The 19976-nt window shown below is 40.7% G+C and overlaps 1 protein-coding gene across 9 annotated transcripts in view; it reads right to left on the reverse strand.

Annotated features, from left to right (window-relative positions):
• ABLIM2 (actin binding LIM protein family member 2) overlaps positions 1–19976 on the reverse strand; it is a 143613-nt gene that overhangs the window by 51402 nt on the left and 72235 nt on the right. For all 9 annotated transcript variants that reach the window (XM_037385557.1, XM_037385523.1, XM_037385492.1 and 6 more), the window contains exons 7-8: positions 5141–5228; positions 6–64 (exon numbers count right to left, since the gene is read on the reverse strand). In XM_037385557.1, coding sequence (XP_037241454.1) covers positions 6–64; positions 5141–5228 — 147 coding nt within the window. The remainder of the gene's footprint in view (positions 1–5; positions 65–5140; positions 5229–19976) is intronic.

The raw sequence follows: 19976 nt of genomic DNA on the forward strand, positions 1-19976 counted from the left end.
TTTACCTTGTTTTTTTCTTCAGCCTTTGCAGCCTGTCTACAAACTGGATGCCAAATGGATGTACCTAGAAAGTAAATTTAAAGTTCTGCTTAATTCAGTTACCCAATAAGAACCTTAAAAGTTTTAAAGTAAGAACTTTATTAAACCTTCCTATAAGGTTTTACAAGACACAGCATACCGATGGATGCCGCTGCAGCCACCATTTCATGGATACTGACAAAGCTAAAACTGACAACTTCTCACTATCATTAAGCCTGATCACATGCATTTTAAAGAGTAGGTGAACTTCACAAAACTACACATACTTCAATATGCTGGATCAATATCAAAACCTGAGTCCTAAGGAGTGTGCTAAGGGATCTCTGCAGCTCCCCCAGCCCCTCCAGCCCAACCTCCTGCTCGCAGCAGGTCCCATTACAGCAGGCAGCTCAGGGTTGTGCCCAGTTGCGTTCTGCATATCTCCAAGGATGGAGATCCCACAGCATGTCTGGGCAACCTCTTCCACCATCATGGTATTTTTTTTTTCCTTCTATGCAGTTAGAATTTCCTATACTCTCCTACATGTTGTTGCAATAGTCTGGCCCAGGTCACACTAAGTAGCACACTGTGATGGGATGGAATAGCATTGTGGCATTTAACACTAGCCGATAATCCAGTCTTTCTTTCTGAATTAATCACTGTACTGATCTTGCACTTCGTATAAGTTTGACTCTCACAAGTGAAATACCAAGGAACTGCATAAATTTGGGGGAATATCCATCCTGGAGGAAGCAGGAAATACATAATGAACCAATTCTCTACTGCATGTAAGTAACAAAGAAAGAATCATGAACTTCAGAGATATCAGTAAACATTAAGTGTGAGAAAGAAACTTAGTTTCTTAGTTTTGCATTAGTTGCAACAGATAAAAAAAAAAATCTTTTAACAAGTTGAACACAATATTCAATACTCAGTGTTCAATGGAAGTGGAATGTGTGTATCTATATAAAAGAAAGTAATTATTTGTAAATTTTAATAGTAAAAAGGAACTTTTATTTTTATGTCGATCTGAGCTTGGACAAGTCAGAAACTAAAGCCCCCCCCCTTAAACAACGTCAGTGCACTGCAACTTCTGCCTAACTAAATGGGAAGTTGAGAACTTTTGTGTTACAAATATTTAATGTTTATACTGGGTGGAGAGCACCAAGAAGAGTTATTGGAAATGCTTTGTTTTCACAGCAGTTTGATAGTTTTCTAACCAGTGGATTTTGGAAACAAGATAGAAACAGAAAGTCTAGTTCTCAGAAGACAGACTGAGATCATTAGAATTTATTTCACAAAAATAACCCAGCTGAACCCAGACTCAAACAGCAAAAGACTACCTGTAAGTACAGACTGGATAAATTATGATTACAAAGTTACTGAAGTTTTTTGGGACTGAACTACTAAGAAACATCTTTATAGCACCTTTACATTCAATGCTAATTTATCTTCTAATTATGAGTGGATCTGAGGTTTCCCACTGAAAGTGTTTGTCCCAACTGCTGCATAAGTTGATGTAAATCTTCTCAATGGTTTTAAGAAGTATTTAGATATTTTTTTTTTGTTTAAATTACTCCCATTCTGTGGTCAAACAAAAGTGGCTGGGAAACTTTTTCACACAGAAGAAAAAAAAAAAATCCTTTCACCCCAAAAGAGTCCTTTCACCCCAAAGTCATCTGCTGGGTGACCACTGATGATGCGATTTCTACTAAGGAACAGGCAACACCTAAAGGAGCTTCACAGAGTTTATTAAGAGGATGAAGAACAAGTTATAAAACCCTGGGCTCTGACATTTTTTATTATCTAACGCATCAGGTCAGGCAGTCCAAATACCTAACCACAGATATTTCACAAACTTAACTCCAGTTTCTAATGGAAATTGCTCTTCATGTGAAGACAAAAATTTTAAGATAGCAAGCTGGTATGAGTATTTCATGCATCAGACAATAAAGTGAGTAAGATGGGTACAGTTAACTGGACCAGAGCATACTTGGGTGTCTCTATGTGAATGCATGTAGCATGGGGAAAAAACAGGAGTTAGAGATGTGCACATGCCTGCAGGGCTGTGATCTTACTGGTATCACAGAGACATGGTGGGATTGTTCCTATAACCAGAGTGTTGGGGTGGAAGGATACAGGCTCTTTAGGAAGGACAGGCATGGGAGACAAGGAGGCAGTGTCACCCCCTATGTCAATGACCAGCTGGAGTGCGTGCAGCTCCACCTGGGGTGGATCAGGAGCTAACCAAGAGCTTATAGGTCAGGATCAAAGGGAGGACAGGGACAGGTGACATTATAGTGGGGGTCTGCCATAGGCCACCTGACCAAGAAGAGCAAGCAGATGAGGCCCTCTATAGACAGACAGGAGCATCCTCACATTCACAAGCCCTGGTCCTCATGGGGGACTTCAACCACCCTGATATCTGTTGGAGAAACAACACAGCAGGGCATAAGCAATCCAGGAGGTTCCTGGAATGCACTGATGATAATTTCCTTCTCCAAGTGCTAGAGGAGCCAACAAAGAGAGGTGCAGTGCTGCACGGGGTTACAGCACTGGTGGAAAAGGAAAGAGCAGCTGATGTCACCTACCTGGACTTGGGCAAAGCATCTGACACTGTCCCACATGATATTCTTGTTTCTAAATTGGAGAGACATGGATTTGACAGATGGACCAGTCGGTAGATAAGGAATTGGCTGGATGGTTGCAACCAAAGAGTTGTGGTCAACAACTTGATATCCAAGTCGAGACCAGTGACACATGGATGTCCTCTGAGGAAAGTACTGGGACCACAACTGTTCAACATCTTTGTCAGTGACATAGATAGTGGGATTGAGTGCACCCTCAGCAAGTTTTCCAATGACAAAGTGGTGCGGTCGACCCGCTGGAGGGAAGGGTTGCCTTCCTGAGGGAAGGGCTGCCATCCAGAGGGACCAAGACAAGCTTGAGAGGTGGGCCTATGTGAACTTCATGAAGTTCAGCAAGGCCAAGTGCAAGGTTCTGCATGTGGGTCAGGGCAATCCCAAGCACAAATACAGCCTGGGCAGAGAATGGATTGAGGGCAGCCCAGAGGAGAAAAACTTGGGAGTGTTGGTGGATGAGAAGCTCAACATGGCCCAGCAGTGTGCACCTGCAGCCCAGAAAGTCAACAGGATCCTGGGCTGCATCAAAAGAAGTGTGGGCAGCAGGTCCAGGGAGGTGATTCTTCCCCTTCACTCTGCTCTGGTGAGACCCCACCTGGAGTACTGCACTCAGCTCTGAGGCCCTCAACAAAAGAAGGTCATCGACCTGTTGGAGGGAGTCCAGAGGAGGGACACCAAGGTGATCAGAGGGCTGGAGCACCTCTCCTATGAAGACAGGCTGAGAGAGTTGGGGCTGTTCAGCCTGGAGAAGGGAAGGCTCCAGGGGGACCTTACAGCAGCCTGCCAGTGCCTAAAGGGGGCTTATAGGAAAGGTGGGGACAGACTTTTTAGTAGGACCTGTAGCAATAGGACAAGGGATAATAGCTTTAAACTAAGAGAGGCCAGGTTTAGATTAGATATTAGGGAGACATTCCTTACTGTGAGGGTGGCGAGACACTGGCACAGGTTGCCCAGAGCAGCTGTGGATGCCCCATCCCTGCCAATGTTCAAGGCCAGGCTGGATGGGGCTTGGAGCAACCTGGTCTAGTGGAAGGTGTCCCTGCCCATGGCAGGGGGGTTGGAACTAGGGGATCTTGAAGGTCCCTTCCAACTCAAATCATTCTATGAATCTATGATACTTTGCAATTACTTGAACTAACATTCAGCACAAATATCCACCCTTATAACTGAACTTAAAAAGAAGATTCACTTGCAACCCAGTTTCAGAGAGTTTGAAATACAGAAACAAATTTGTAGTTTGGTATCTCTTTTTAAAGCATTGATTTCCATGGGGATTTTAGTACTGCTAAGCTACTTTGCAATTGAAAGAACCACAGCGTTTTCTGGCTCCTCAGGGAGAATACATGAGCGTAGACAAGGATCATTATGTCCTTTAATGAGCTAGTTCTTGTTGCAAACCAAAGTGACAATAAAATTGTCATTTTAAATAACATACTAAATTATAATTAGATCTTACTGAGACCACTGTTGTGTTTTAAATAAAGTCTAGCTTTTCCAGCTTGATGAATGACTTCAAAGTATGCTTCTAGAAAACTGTGGACAATTGCAAAGTTGTAATACAGATCTGGGCAAGCATGTGATTTTAGGATAACACACCAACCTTGCAGTTCCCACACCCTACTGAGTTCCTCTTTTCCATTTTCCTTTGAAAAGATATTGCCAGTCAAAGACATAGGCAAACCCCTTCATTTTCTCTGGCACCTGACCCTGTATTTAACTATGTAAACATTATTTTCTTTGATCAGATTAGTACAGCTGAAAGTTACTACATATGAAATACAGATTTTAGCTCATATCTGGCTAACTTTTTTTTTTTCTATTGAAAATATTATTGTGCAAGTCCTTGCCTATTACCACTGAAATCCCCTGACTAGAAACATTGAATTTCTCCTGTGCAAGCCTATGGATGTGTAAGGTATATATATATATTGTGTGGTAAGAGCTTCAGCTCCACGGCATCCTCTTCTCCACCCCCCAGGAGCACTTAAGTCTGACTGAGGGGAATTCAGGTAAGGACCTTCAAATCTTCTCCTCACACCCAAATGGGCAATGGGTACACAACTCGTCTTAGGACTGCAACAGCAGCTTTAGGGAAGCTGCTGTCTCCCATGCACATTAGTTTTCATCTGGACCATTCATCACCACAGAAAAATCACATTTTTTTTAGTAAATGGAAAATTTTACAATCTTCACTGTCGAGTACTTCCATCTGCAGGAAATAACTGCTGCCACTCATCCTTTCTGTGATTCACACCTGCTATTGAATTTGAACTGAGAGAGAAGTAACAGATGAGCAAGAAGCAACAAGAGTTTGGTTTTTGCTTTTCCTCAGCTTACGCATTGCACTCTTCACTTTCTTTGGTAGTTATGAAAACAGAATACATGCAAAACAGCTCAGCCATGCTAGCAGGTATTGGCAAGGTGGCCAAGTGCTGCCAAGTGCAATGTTTTGTCTTTTTTTTTTGTTCGTTTGTTTTTACCTTGAAGATACATTTCTTCTCCTTCTGCAAACATCTGACTGCACCTGACACATCGTGCGCAGGTTGGGTGATAATGTTTTTCTCCTGCCTGTTTGGGAAAAAAAAAAGTACAGATGATTAAATATACTGATCAATTTAGCTGCTTTGCTATGAGGAGTTTTTCTTTCATCTCCTAAAATATGACTAATTAGAGTAAATTAGTTAATGCAAATTAGTTCAACAATCTCCTACAACCACAAGGCCAATTTCTGATTATAAACAATTCATGATCTAACATGTAATTACGGTCTTGCCTACACACAAAAAGTTAATGTTCAATAGTTAAGTTTCTGAATTTACAGACTGGAAACATTTCTATATAGTGAACACATTTTTCCTCTAAACAACCTATTGTGCACCAAGTGCAAGATATCTTAGGATTTACCTGCACAAGGAAGTTGGGAGGTCATAACCTTTAGCATGGATTTGCAACTCAACTGTACATTCATCATGATCCCACTGAATATAAAATCTTAATGCACAGCAAGAACTATCTTATGCAAGGAATGTTTGTATCCGCATTGAAAGTGCCTTGCAGGTAATGGGTACTAAAGGGTTCCCAGGACTGTAAGTTCAGAGCTGACACTTGGGTACTGTGCACTAACTCCCTCACGCAGATAAGCCAGGAACTTTGCCAATTGCTCTGAGACTAATCCACATAATTTAATACCATCATTTTCATTGACTGCAATAAGAATAGGACTGAGCCCTAAATTTGCTCAGAACAACTTAGTAACTCATCAGTTTTCATAAATTTAAATTTTCAATTACCTTATAATCCCATTCATTTGAACTCTTTCACCATTGACCTCAGTGTGTTTTTCAAGAGGAGACATCTATCTGCTCTACAGAAACAAGGGCTTGCCTATGTAAGAACATCAATGTGTAACAGAGATAAGGGCGAAATTAACCTCAAATGACTATAAGAAAAAAAAGCCAAGACGCTTGGGCAAATGGATTTATGCAGGACTCAATTTTGGTAGCTTGGCCAAAATTCAATTCTGTGGCTGACTGTGGGCAAACTTGTTGGCTCTGATTCTCACAGGCAAGGACAGCAGCACTACAAGGGAGCATTGGATTGATCCAGTGACAAAAATAGCACTCAGACAGTTATGCTCTTCTGAGCGAATGATGTGGGCCAGGCCCCCCAAACTGCACACCTACCCCGTCTTTCAGATGAGACTCACAGAGTCCAACAGCCCAAAGCCAGCTCCTGCACATGCTCCCAGCACTCCTCACTCTTCAAAACCCCTACAGAACTGAAAGCCAAATCTTGGCATGTCCTTCCTCCTCTTTGAGCCCACACTCTTCTGTGCTAAGCAGAACAGCCCATGGTTTAAGTGGCTTAAGGTCAATGCCACTTCCATTACGAACAAAACCCAGGAGACCAAGTAATTCTAAAGCTTTGAGCTAAATTAAAGTAAGTTTAACTTCTGATTTCAGCAGAAATTCTGCTGGAGTTGAAGATAAGCAAATCTTGATATATGTAGAATGTCTCATAACCTGTTTATCTGAAAAAGGTTTAAAGTGCTACTAGGATTGTATGTGCCTTTAAGAAATTACTATCAAGTACCGCTACACTGTCTTCAGCATGTAAATATGCTCTCACAGCACTGTACTGTAAATCCTCCTTCTATTAATCTAGAAATTTAACACTACTACTACAAGGATGACTTATCTTCCTCTTTTTCATTGACCAAATGTCAAAGCTTTCAGATGTACTTATACTGAAGAACATAATCTGTGTCTGGGGACTATTTTGCTGTTCACAATATCAAACATGGGAGTGTGGTAAATTTAGGTTGAAGACTCTCTGGTTTTACTTCATCAATGTTAACTTGATTCACCCCTGAAAACCTTGCTGCACTTTAATGTTGCTGCATTTTAAATCAGCAGTAAGGAAGAGCAATGCATCACATCAGAATTGCCATTTTGAAAAGAGCTTTGTTCCAGTTCATCCTTCTTCTTATGGTGTTATTTGTGCAGACAGCTGAGTGATTTTTGCAACTTTACACATGGAAGATGGTCACTACTAACTGTGTCAACACCTTAAAGTATTAGACCATGAAGTAACAGTACCGGGCTTTAAACCTCATGTTTAAAATTGCTTGCCTGAGTGCAGGTGTTTAAACACAGAAGGATATTTAACTATCACCAGATAAGCTTAGGTTTGGAATATCAAGCTGAAAAGAAATATAATTTCCCTTGGAAGATTTGTACTGCACAAGCATTGCTAATGCAATCCATAGCCTCAATAATTCAACTGATTTAGTACAGCTGATACAATTCCCAGGCTAACACACTCTAGGGAAATTCAATTATTATTTCTTTGCTAAAATAAACTGTCTGAACACATTCTCAGTTAACCTGGATACATCACAGAATAAAATCTATTTTCCCAAATTTAACAGTAAAACCAAATACATCATTTTAATTCACTCTCTATAGTAAGTAATATCAACTAGCTGTAGAATTGGACAGAGAGACCTCTTTTTAACTCAGATAAAATTATAACAGAAAAATCAGGGGATAAAGGTGTAGTGATCCTTTTGCTGATGCTCAACACCAGTGTAACTCCAATGGATTTTCTATAATTACTTCTGAATTAAAACGGGACATACACAAACTTTTCATATAACTGTCAGTGCTGAAAGTGGGTTTTGTTCCCCTTTCTTTCAAATTTTTTATTTTGTCCCTCTTCTAACCAAAGCACAGAAGACAAGACATGGCAAATCATCATTACAATTTAAAACAGATCACACCATGTTTCTAAATGAGAAGAGACAGCTGAATCTGAGGCTAGGGACTTGATGCAGGAATTAACTAACGATATTCCCTGATATGCTTCTACAGTTAGCCTGATGAGATACCATAAATTTTATTCAAACCTAGGATCTGGGAGTGCTGGGTCTGAACATGAATCATAATCTCACTTAGGTACATGCCAAGGAGGCTTCTATCAGTGCCCCTTCCTCCTCTCTCTCCAGACCATTTCAGATGCCTCAGATGAACAATCAGTTCCACAAACACCCAGAAATTTTACAAGCTTAGAGCAGCAACTGTTTTATGTTTTCAGTTTAGATGTGATGATGGCCTCATTATTTTTTCTTTTCTTGGTTGTATTGATGTGAGGGAGTTTAATACAGCAAACAAATTCCTAACCATATGGTTACTACTTCTTTGCACAGTTTGAAAGCTTAGTTTGACAGATTGTTGTCTCAGTGTTTCATAAAATATCAACACACACATAGCACAAGAAGAAGCAACTTTGATCTCTGAGAGTTCTCTTATGGTTCAAGTAGCAGACTGTAAGAAACCTTTCTAATACCCTACATTTGCTTCAAGACTGCACCAGGTCTTTGTGCCCAGGCATCCAGATGTGAAGATAGTAGCATGAAGATAAATTTAAAGATTCTCGACTGAGATTTCCTCAAACCTGAAAAGCAAACCATGTCCTGAGCAACACAGTACACTACCAACAGTTTAATTTCTCAAGTGACTGCACCAGCTTTCTACAACCCCTGAGTCAAAGTCTTGGTGTATAATTTCAAGGTGGAGTCAAAACAGTCCTTAACACTCTGAGACAAAGTATTATGAATTACTTCATTCCCTTTGGATACAAGGGAGCATTTTGAATGGTAAATCTCCTCTGCACAGAAGACAGAGCCTTCTGGGCTGGGTCCATGTGAGGGACGTCCTCCCAGTGGAGCCGAGGACCTCCCCACACTCTCTGCCCCTAAGTATGGGCAGCCCTGCAGCATTGCTACCTGTACCACAGCACATCGCCAAGTAAACCTATGCTTCACCTAAAACAGGAACAGAAAGCTCTGCAGTGAAGTACATGCTGACGTCTTTTCTCATTTCTCATAACTTCAGGGCCTGAACCAGATAAAAGCATGAACCTGATGCGACAAATGTGAACCACAATTAAAGCACAACTTGAAGATGGTAAGGGGTGGTACCCTAAAGTCCGCAGAGCAATATGAACACCAGGTCTGGGAAGCATGCAATGCTAGCAAAACCAGAGTAATTCATACCGGAAGGAATAACCTTATCTAGTTAAGGCTGGGGTTTAAATTAGCTGTCATCGCTCTGGAAAAAGATAGTACATTACCACAGACAGCTCAGCGAAAATCACTGCTCATTCTCTGCCTATGGCTGCAATAACTGATGAAATGGTAGAATATATAAAAGATGATATGTATAATAACCGTAACTCTATCACACATTGCTCCTGTGGCCTCTCAGGCCATTGCTAGGAGTGTGACTGATACAATTTTTTTACTGCAGTTGGAGCAACAACTGCTTGTGGATTGACACATGAGGGATTGAATTAGAGCAGCCCAAAGCTCAAAGCACGAGCTGAGTCCTGGAAAGCAGACTCCAGATTTCTGATGACTCTCACCAGTGAAGTCTAATTACATACCATCTCAATGCATTACTCAGTAAAGTAGCTAGTAAAGGGAAGAAAGAAAGCAAAATCATTTAATGTGTTAAACTCATAACTATTTGTTTCCTTCCCTGAAAATGAGAAGTTTTTAGTAAACTTTTTCCTGTAAGAATAAAAAATAATAATAATAAAAAAATCTGTCTTACCAAAATGCACAGTGGTAACTCACACCTTTTACTGCTGGGAGTAGAGAGTTTGCAGAAGTGAGAAAAGTTTATACTGCTGCAATGATTCAATCATATCAAAGCATATTTTCCATTTTAAGTGTATAATACAATTATACAATAATAGGTTGCTGTAATAGTGCAGTATTACCACTGAGTGCTATCTATTGAGGTAGGTCCACATCCCGCCATCCTCATACTCTAAAATCTCCAAACGAAGTCCTAACTGTATCCTATCCTGAACAAAGATAGTGGAAGTCAGGCTACAAAACACTGAGCCTGCTGGTATGCCAAGGCATGGTGCAGTTGCATGACCCAGAAACAAAGCCCACAGAAGACTGGTATAAAGCATTCTTAGTTAAAAGCTTTTCACATGGAACAAATTTGTTGGAGAGTTGGGTCATCACCAGACCAACCACCTGCTCAAGCAAAAGGAAAAAGATAAAGCACAAAACTGCCGACAATCAATCAGCCTTTCCATCAAGACAGCTTCTCAACCTGAAATGATTAAAGCTCTTATAAAAAACATACATGAATCAACTGCTGCTATCTGTTTAAGTGGAATTGAGTTACTATTTATTTGGGATTGGAACAGGAAAAAGACTAAGGTACTGTAGTAATTGGCTGAAGTTTAAAACTTCAATTAGACAATAAATTGTTCTTTCTATACTCTAACTCCACTTCCTAAATAATTTTCATTCACACAGACATTTACATTCATTCATTAAAGGGCACCGAGATATATTCAAGTGCGCTTTGTAATACAGCTAACACTAGAAATATAATTCAATTTAAAGTCAGGAAGTGTGAAACTGCACCATAGAATGACAGACTAATTCAGGTTGGAAAGGACCCCAGGAGGCCATCTAATCCAACCTCCTGCTCAAAGCATGGTTGATGCTCAACTCAGATCAGCCTGCTCAGGAATTTGTCCAGTCAGATATTGAAAACCTCCAAGGATGGAGAGTGCACAACCTCTGAGGAGATGACTCCAAGTGAACGTTTCATTAACACTGCACATTTTTTCTCTTTTTACCCAGTCAGAGCTTCCCCTCTTTCAATTTATGACACTGGCCTCCTGCTTTCCTACCTCGCACCTCAGTAAGGAGTTTGCTTCCACATCCTTGAGGGCCTCCTCATAGGTATGGGAACACTGCTATTAGGTCCCCCTAAAGCCATCCCTTCCCCAGGCTAAACAAGTCCAGCTTCCTGAGCATCTCCTCACAGACTATGTCCTCCAGCCCCTCAACTATCATGGTGGTCATCCACCAAACTGGGATATTAAACTATTATGTGAATGAACTGTTCTTCTTCTTCGGTGCCAGAAATGTACAGGAAACTGATAACAAAATATAGTTATAAAAAGGAACTCCAAGTTTTTATCTTTATGAAATCTAATAAAGTTTTTGAATGAGATATACCACTTTGACATTAGATGTCCCAGCCAATCACTGCATTGATTTATGGAGGCAAATTCAGCATCTCTAAGCAAATGTGGTTCCCTGACTTTGGCTGAGCTAGTTCCTGCTGGAGGAGGTGCACAGCACTGCACCATCAAGTGTTGTCTAATGGCCACACGCTCCTAACTCTGCCATTGCACCCCCACAGTTGCATATTACGTGGACTGTACTGGCTCCATAAACTGGATTCTACAGCGTATTTTCACATCAGAGTGATGCTATTCAGAAAATCAGATAAACTTTGCTGCTTGGAGCAGAATACTGTGCTCAGTTACCAGCTTTAAGTGTAACCACATAAAATCCCCATTCACACTTCTAGCAAAGCCAGAGTTTTGCATGTGCTACAGAAGAACTTTAAGGATTACTCAGTAACAGTTGTATACAATAATGGTTAAGTTAGTAAACTGCTATCACATCATCTACATGTATGTACAGTATGCAACAGGGTCAGGCAACATTATCAAGGCAGAAGGATTTGGCAAAATATCTATTGCTTATGTTATACAGCAGTGCTGAGGAGAGAAAAGTGTGAGAGCCAGGAGACAAAGACAGAATTATGTGGAGGAAAACTCTTACTAATTTTATTAGTCACAGTGGACCTGACTCACCACTGAGTCACTGCAGCAGTGTGCCAGGGCAAATGAGCCATTTCCAACCAAAGATGTAAAACCTTTACACCAGCATAAATGTAGCGTAATGTTTTGAATTAATCCTTTTCCTCATCTTCTCCTTACTGGATTAATTTATCATCCCACTAGATGCCAAGAAACAGTCATGTGAAATGTTCAATACATGCACCTGCAGCATTGCTTACAGCTTTAGCTGTCTCACATATACAGTTATTTCGTATTGTCTTGGTTCTGGCTCATCCTGCTGTACTCTGCAGAGCCTTGAGACTTCCCGCCCACATCTGAGTCATTTTTACTGCCTCCCACACACTTTTTATTCTTCCAGGTATAAAGTGGAGATTGAATGTACCAACAGGGACATTTATCTTAGGATGATAGTAACTTACTATATACTGGACTCTCTGAAGGAGAAGTTTCTAATGCTTGCAGGAGAGAAAAAAAAAATAATTAACCCCCCCTAAAGGGAATAATTCAGGAAATGAAAGAATAGAAAGAAAAATCAGCACTATTATGACTGTAATCTCATTCTGTGACATCTGCAAACAAGTTCTGACTCAGGAGTAAATTCAGCCCTGCCGCAGTCAGGCAAAAGCTGGGAAAGGTCAATAGGGCATTTTTTTTCTACAGAATTTGGTACATGATCTTGTAAACCAAAATAGTCTGTCATGCCTAAAACCACTGATTTTGCACTCAGTTGCTTTTGTTATGCAACGAGTGATCTGCGCCTTTTGTCTTTTTCTGCTCAGCTCTGCAAATTTTTCTTGCCACCCACTGAGACTGGAAGAGGCTTCTGTTTTCCGTTTGCTTAACCATCTCCTTAATTTCTTTTCCACTTTCCTCTCCCACTCCCTAAAACCCACTCACAGGCCAGTACAAGCTGCAGCTGGCTCTCACTTCTACCATCTCTTGATCGGGGAGAGGAAACAAAGAAGGAGAGAGATGACTTGCAGACCTACTCCCCTTCATTTTCGACCTGGCAGCTGTGCATTTAGCCCACCCCTTTCAGATGAGAAGAACGAAGCTGCAACCAACACTGAACAGCCCTGGAGAGGCAGCATGGTTTATCGGATGAAGCCAGCACAGCTCTTTTCATGTTGCTCACATGATACAGGCTGCAAACATCTGAGGACAGAAGCAGTCTCTCATTCTGTGCCTGAATAAGGACTGATATTTTAGATCCCCTAAATTTAGCTGGGACTGAAAATGCTGCTGTCATACGCAGAACTGACATTAACAGTCCTTCCTGGAAGTAGGATGTGGCTACTTTCAGATTCATCCACACATTGCCAGTTCAAGGTACCACTCAGAAGTTCTTTCTTTGGGGGGAAAAAAAGAAATCTGAAGCAGCACAAAAAATGCTGAAGACTGGCAGGATGAAAAACCTTAAAAGATACAAGAAATGAGTCACACAGGCTGCTTTCCTGCTATTAGCAGGACACACTGAACTGTTGTCACATGGGCCAGAGCATCCTGGAGACACTTTATCAACAAAGCCAATTGTCACTAAGTGCACTTACTGCATGCAGCACCACTGTCATGGTTACGGGAGAGAGCTGGAGGGAGGCGCTTGTGCTGCTGGCTGGATCATGGGCAGGTACAGGGCACTGCGAAGCAGCGGTCTGGCCGACCCCAGCGTGCCCCAGGTGAGTCAGAAGACCATCAGAAATGAAAGACATTACACAAAGTAAAAGGATGAGGAACTGAAGACATCCGAAAAGTGCAATGTTGTCACATTATCAAAATATTCAAATGCTGGCAAATAGTACCAGATAGTAACGCATCACCACAGCAACACATCGTTTGGAGAGGCATCACAGCTGGCATACAGTACGCTGTTTGTGTCTGAGGCTCAGAAGGTATCAAGGTGACTATAGGAATCACTGCTTTGATGCTTTAATTAATTAAGACAGTTTAAGACAGTTAACTGCTACTACGTTTTTGCATAATGGCAAAAGGCAGTGGGCACCATTCACCTGTTTGCCAGGCTCAGGAGTCAAACTACGCACTAAAACTAACACGTAGAAACCCACGCAGGCACAAATGCACAGCAGCACTACCGGGGACTTCTCCCATATATACAAGAGAAATCCTCAACAGAAAAGCAAGCAAGCAAGCAACTGAAAACTGAAAAAAAAAAAATACCCAAACCTGCAACAGTCATTCTTTCTCCTCAGTTTCAACCCAGTTTTCCCCAAATTCTAAACTTTTGTGTTATTCAGAAATAGTTTGCAGAACCCCTTACTTTGGTAAATATGTAACAGGCTTAAGCTATCACCAAATGCTACTCAGTGCTCTTCTTCAATAAACCTAAAAACTGATTTACAGAGTAAAACCTACGCAAACAGTTTCTTTTAATATGTACTGTTTTTTCCTGACATGCTAACAACTGTGAGTTTTTAACAGTTCAGAGAATAAATATGGATAGGTGTAGCTCTCTGTATCTTGCTGGAGAGAAGAGGTGGTTGAAAAAAGGAAAGGATGAAGATGAGAGAAAGATAAGGTGAATGCATCTAAAACAATATAACTGGGCTATAGAAAAGGCTAAAAGCTAAGTTCAAAAACACTTGCATTGCTATTTATATGCTTGTCAATAGTATTTTTAATGATGCCTGTTTAAAAGCAGAAAGTCTAAGTCAACTGCCAATTAAGACTTACCCAGCCAAGTTCAGACGCTGTGCACTGATGATTACCCTGATTTTGAAACCAGCAGCCACAGACAAATTGCAGGTAGCACCAAAACAAGAGACTGCTCTCAAGCAGCAAAATACCTTGCATCTCAGCAAACACTATGCATTGAAAGTGCTAGTTAATGTTTCCTACCTTAGATGGTTTCCTTTTGCAAGAGCTAACGCTGGTTTATTACATGTATCTTTTCCAACAGTTTTCCTTCTTCTCTGGTGATGGGAGAAAACTGGCGTAGAGAGCAGTTTCTAACCAAAGATTAGTACTGAACTTGGATCCTTTTGCTGCTCTGACAGACTTTGCAAGGCTGCCCGTGCTACAGGAAACCCTTCGTTCGTATAGACGGAGCCGCTTTCATTGCATGTTTCAGCATTAATACCTATATTATAAGCTGCTCAAGTACCTTTCACACATCACTAGGTTTTGTTGTTAGTGAAACAGCAGGGTAACAGACATTTCAGAATGAACCATTCTTCCACACTGCAGGCAGAAATCTGTCCACCCTGCTGTAAAGAATTAGTCTCGTCTCTGCTATACCGAGACTTTTGCAAAGGGAAAGGCAAGATTTGCAAAGTAGATGTGGCTGCAAACAAAAGCAGCTCAACCCGAGGGCAAAGCAAAAAACAAACTAAAAAAGAAAAATAAGATTCATGTTTTAATTAATAAGTCACTGAGGTATAAGTGGTAGTTAATTGACATATAAATTATTGATATTTTTTGTCTAATTCCTGTCTACTGCCTACTGCATTTGTTCCCTCATTTTAACGTAACATGTGGTTTCAACTAATAGATTTTTTTTAAAATATATTGATTATGATTTTCTAGACATTCACACATACATGTAAACCAGAAAAATGTGAACTCTTTCTTCCACCACATACAGTGAGTGCTATGCTGTCATGTTAGGATGTCAGATCCAGGAGTCAGACCCATCATTATGTTCAGTAAGTGATACAGCTGCTTTCAGCAGCACCTGAATGACCCATTTACACCACAGCCACATAGCTGTAAATCATGGGACAGTTGCAGACAGAAGTTTCGTCAGGTGCTGAAAATACCCCTCAGCGCTTCCAGAAGCTGTTGGGTTACATGTAAATAAGCCCCAAGAGACTCTTCCAAAAGCATAACTTCCAATGTGCTACACTGACAACTTTTATTCACATGAAATTCAAAACACCAGCTAGCAGTGGCAGAGATCCAGCTTGTTCATCAGCTACCAGTATGGTTGGTCGTGGAAGCCTGCTATGATGCAGCTCAGCCTGGCCATCACTGGGCTGCAGTTGCCTATCCAAGCAACTACACTTGACACCCTCACAGCCTACACTGCATTTGCCTTCAGAACACCCCCAGGACGTTATCTCTGAATATGAAGACACCCTTTAACAACATAGGAAATCATCAGCTGGAACAGCAGGCAAGAAGAAACCCACCCCAGGGAAAATACTCTCTTTGGAAACAGTGGAAGGGGTTACTACCACTGCACAAGCTAGTGGTAGGGCATCATCTGGAGTACAATGCTCATCCACGCTGAGAGAAGGTGGCTCCAGCTGGGAATAGACAGTGAGAAGGTCCACCTGCATCACCAGAAGAGCCTGCAGCTGACTTTATAAGCAGAGAAGAATTTGGTTTGTTTAGTTTTGCAAAACAGAAGTTGAGAGGAACTGACTGTTCTCTATAATTTTTCCTTAGAGTTCATTAATTAAAGGGGAGAATATTAAAAAAAAAGCTAAAAATCAATGTGTATTCAAAGAATTAGTCACTATAAACAGACCGCTTTAAAATAGAGAGGTGCTGAAATTGACATGAAGTTTCTAAATATCAGATCTTAAGGAAATCCAGGAGGGGACAAGGAGTCATCACTGGCTGTCTCATAGCTCCTCCATGCACCTCAACAGCCTTCCAAGCCTCTGTGTGGCCTTTCATGAGGGAAGGACCAGAAGGCAGACAACACATCTCTGCCTCCTCCAAGCAAAACACAGCTAGAAAACTGATGAAAAAATCACAAAACAAATGCAAAGTGTTTTCTTGATAGAAAGGGTCTGTATTAGGCTCTGAATTATGATGTGAAATATAGTATATTTTAGAAAAAAAGCAATTACACTTATTTTTTCTATTTTTATGACACCCTTATTAGCACAAATTGAAGTTTTAATTAATAAATAACTGCTTGTGATAGAAAAAGAGAGAAAAAATATTTTTAGTGCCAAATGCAGAGAAATAGATTGCAACATGACAAAAGGGAGATGGCTGGTATAAAAATCAACAGCTTGTTATTTTAAAATGTGTTTATTCTCTGTGTTATTGCAAGATTTTAGCTATTGATGGATTGGCCACAGAGCTACAGCATAACCACTGAAATAAACCCTTTTTCTCCCTAGAAGATTTTAATAGCACTGCGTTATAAGTTAAACTATAAAGTAAACTCCAGCCACCTTATGCTCCCCATTGAGGATGGTAGGATTATCAATATATATGGCCAGGAATAAAACACAGCAATTTCTAGGAGAGAACTGATACTGCAACAAACAGTCCTCTGTATGCTTCATGAGCAAAGCAAACCTTGCCCACAAAAGCACTGGTGGGCAGGCTTTTTGCAGAGAACAGCAAAATTGTTGCCTTTAAAAGCAATAGAAGAGTTCATGGTCTCCAATTAGCTGCTCAGCCCCTTTTGTAGCTTTTCCAGTACAAGTTCCCTGGGAGACTGGGGGCAAGCCAAGGTGGACTGGAGAAAAAGAAACAAGAAAAGAATTATAAACAGAGCTGTCCTATGTTTAAGCCCATTTACTACATGGAATGAATTTGGCCCTCAGAAAATGGGCTGAAGGAAGAATTTAAGTAACTAAATCATCATTGTATTTGGCTGGCAACTTACAAAAACAGCCATATTTTTGTAAGTTATCAGTAAGTCACACCAGTTGACTCTCCCTTCCTCCTCTGCTGAATAAACACTTTAAACAAACAAGTGTTGGAAAGGGAGACAATATTATAAAATCTGGGCAGGGAGTAATTGTAGAAGCAGCTGTCCTCCTGACATTATCACAGAAATCAGAGATGGAAAAAATCCTATTAGGTCATATAGTCCCTCCCTTTGTCATTGCAGGCCTGTTCCCTAACGTAGATTTTCCAGTGCCTTGTCCAATCTTGTTTTAATACTATCTAAGTGATAGCTTCCAGCAGCTCCCTTGGGAGATTATTCCTCTGCCTAGTAAGTATTGCTGTCGAGACTTTCCCCACTGTAACAGCAATTTTTCCTATCATTTCTGTGTATCTCTAGATTATATCCAAGATGGTAAAAAGAAATACAGAAGTTTTGAAAAATGTTTCAGGATTCTAGACAATTGCACAAAAAAAATACATCCTAAAACAAAACCCACCCTTTTTTTTTTTTTTTTTTTTTACTGTTGCACTTGTCAGGAGATATACAAACATATCAACAAGCTGGCCCATGACAAACACACACCAAGTCCTATACCAGACAGATGGAAAAGATCAGCCCCAATTCCAAGTCTTTCAAACGAGTCCTTTTGCTGCAGACAAACAACAAATTACTTAGCTACGTTAGCTACAGATACAGTCTCTGCGTTCTTTCAGATCTGTCTGCTTAGGTCATGACTTTGAGTCTAGCTTCCTAATGGAACGAGGTGTGCCTGCTGCCTCCTCATCTGACTGCTCTCCACAGTCAGCACTGGAACTCAACAGCTATTTAAACTGATCCCTCCCAGAGGTCCAAAGGCTCACGGAAACCACAGGCTGATAACCATGGAAGGAGCCTCATGCTGTGCGTCACCTCTTGACCATGCAAACAGGCAGTGGAAATGTAAAGAAAGCTTTTGAGACACTCAATGGTTAAACAGAGGGGATGGGAGCCGGTGTTTGGGGAGACTTCATGAGGAACAAGACTTAGCATGGCAGCAGGATGCTAGGACACTGGACATGCACACATATTCAAGCTTCATCAGTTTTGTTGCACACAAAACAAAGAATTGTTTTATACAATCTTATGGAAAGAAGGTTATAGATCGTAAGTTTCCAGGTTGTTGTAACAAGCTTCCAGACATGAAATACCATTGCACCTGTTCAAATTCATTGCCTGCTTCAAACTTAGTCATATCTTTTCTGTTTTACACTATCTGAAGTTGCTGGACTTTTACAGATTGCAAAAAATCCTTTCTCCTCATTTTTTTTTTTAAAAGAATTCAGAATCTTGCATCAGTATTTTTTCCACAGTTAAATGCCACAGACATCAAAGTCACTCCCAGCCTGCATAAGTACCAAATTAAGAGACAAATGAGTGCTACAGCACTGTCAGCAGAGCAACACTGCGGGAGAGGAGGGTAGCACACATACACTAACCAAAAATGTCATCTAGAACTACAACGACGTACGTAAAATTCCTACAACAGCTTTAAAGAATTAACTTTTCTCAAGTTTGCTATTGGTCCACCTATAATAAAAACAAGGAACTCTCCTCCTTTTTTAGTTCAGTACGCTTTCACTAAAGCAGTTAGAAGAAACAGATACAGCCTTTCGTGCCCTCAGGTCCCACAAATCCAACTCAGTACTGTTACTATGCTATTTTTTTTTCCTTTTCATCATCCATAGAGATATTAAGGACCCAGTTCTTAATCACATCACACCACATGCTATCATTTAACCATACCGTGAGTAAAATACTACCAAATAAAAAGAGTATTTTTGTACAGATATTTCAAGGCAAGAACCAGAACAGAAAACCACAATATTGTGAAGCCAACAGCCAGTACAGAAACTGGAGGCTGTTCTTCCCCCATGTATCAATCAATCCCTGTAACCTGCTATGAGTAAGTGCACCCAAAATTTGCTATATTTTTGACCATGGCACTCCTCTCTGCATTCACCTCTTTCTTAATCACATCAAACCTAAGTTAGTTTCACCTTCAAAGCCCACATGCTCTTACTACCTTTCATTCAGTCTCAAAGGCTGACATCTCTGAAAACATGTAACAGCTTCCACTTGTCCCTCCTACATTTCTGAAAAGTTTTTAATGTTTTCTTCTGTTTTGCCTCTCCCACTTGAGAGCCGCCTATAGAAGTGAGAAAGCTGTCTTTATGCTCTTTCAAATCCCTCATTAGAAGTCTGTTTTCTGAGATGTCTGTAAAAACATCTGATAACAGAAAAGCATCCCATGCCTAACCTTAACACCATATCATGTCATCTAGTATGGACCCAAGTTTCTTTCCGCTTGCTTCTCAGTTCTTACCTAGCTATAATTGTCCACCATTTGGACAGTTAAGTCTTTGTACAACCCCTAGCAGATCTTTGTCTGGTGGAAGTCCTTTGGGACTTCTCCTGGCTTTTTTAACTGATGAAGAGAAAGAAGTGAACTGAGCAACCTGGGGAACCTCTTCCTAACTGCAGTACTGCTAAGGCTT

This window comes from Falco rusticolus, chromosome 1 (assembly GCF_015220075.1).
Source record: "Falco rusticolus isolate bFalRus1 chromosome 1, bFalRus1.pri, whole genome shotgun sequence".
Taxonomy (NCBI): Eukaryota; Metazoa; Chordata; class Aves; order Falconiformes; family Falconidae; genus Falco; species Falco rusticolus.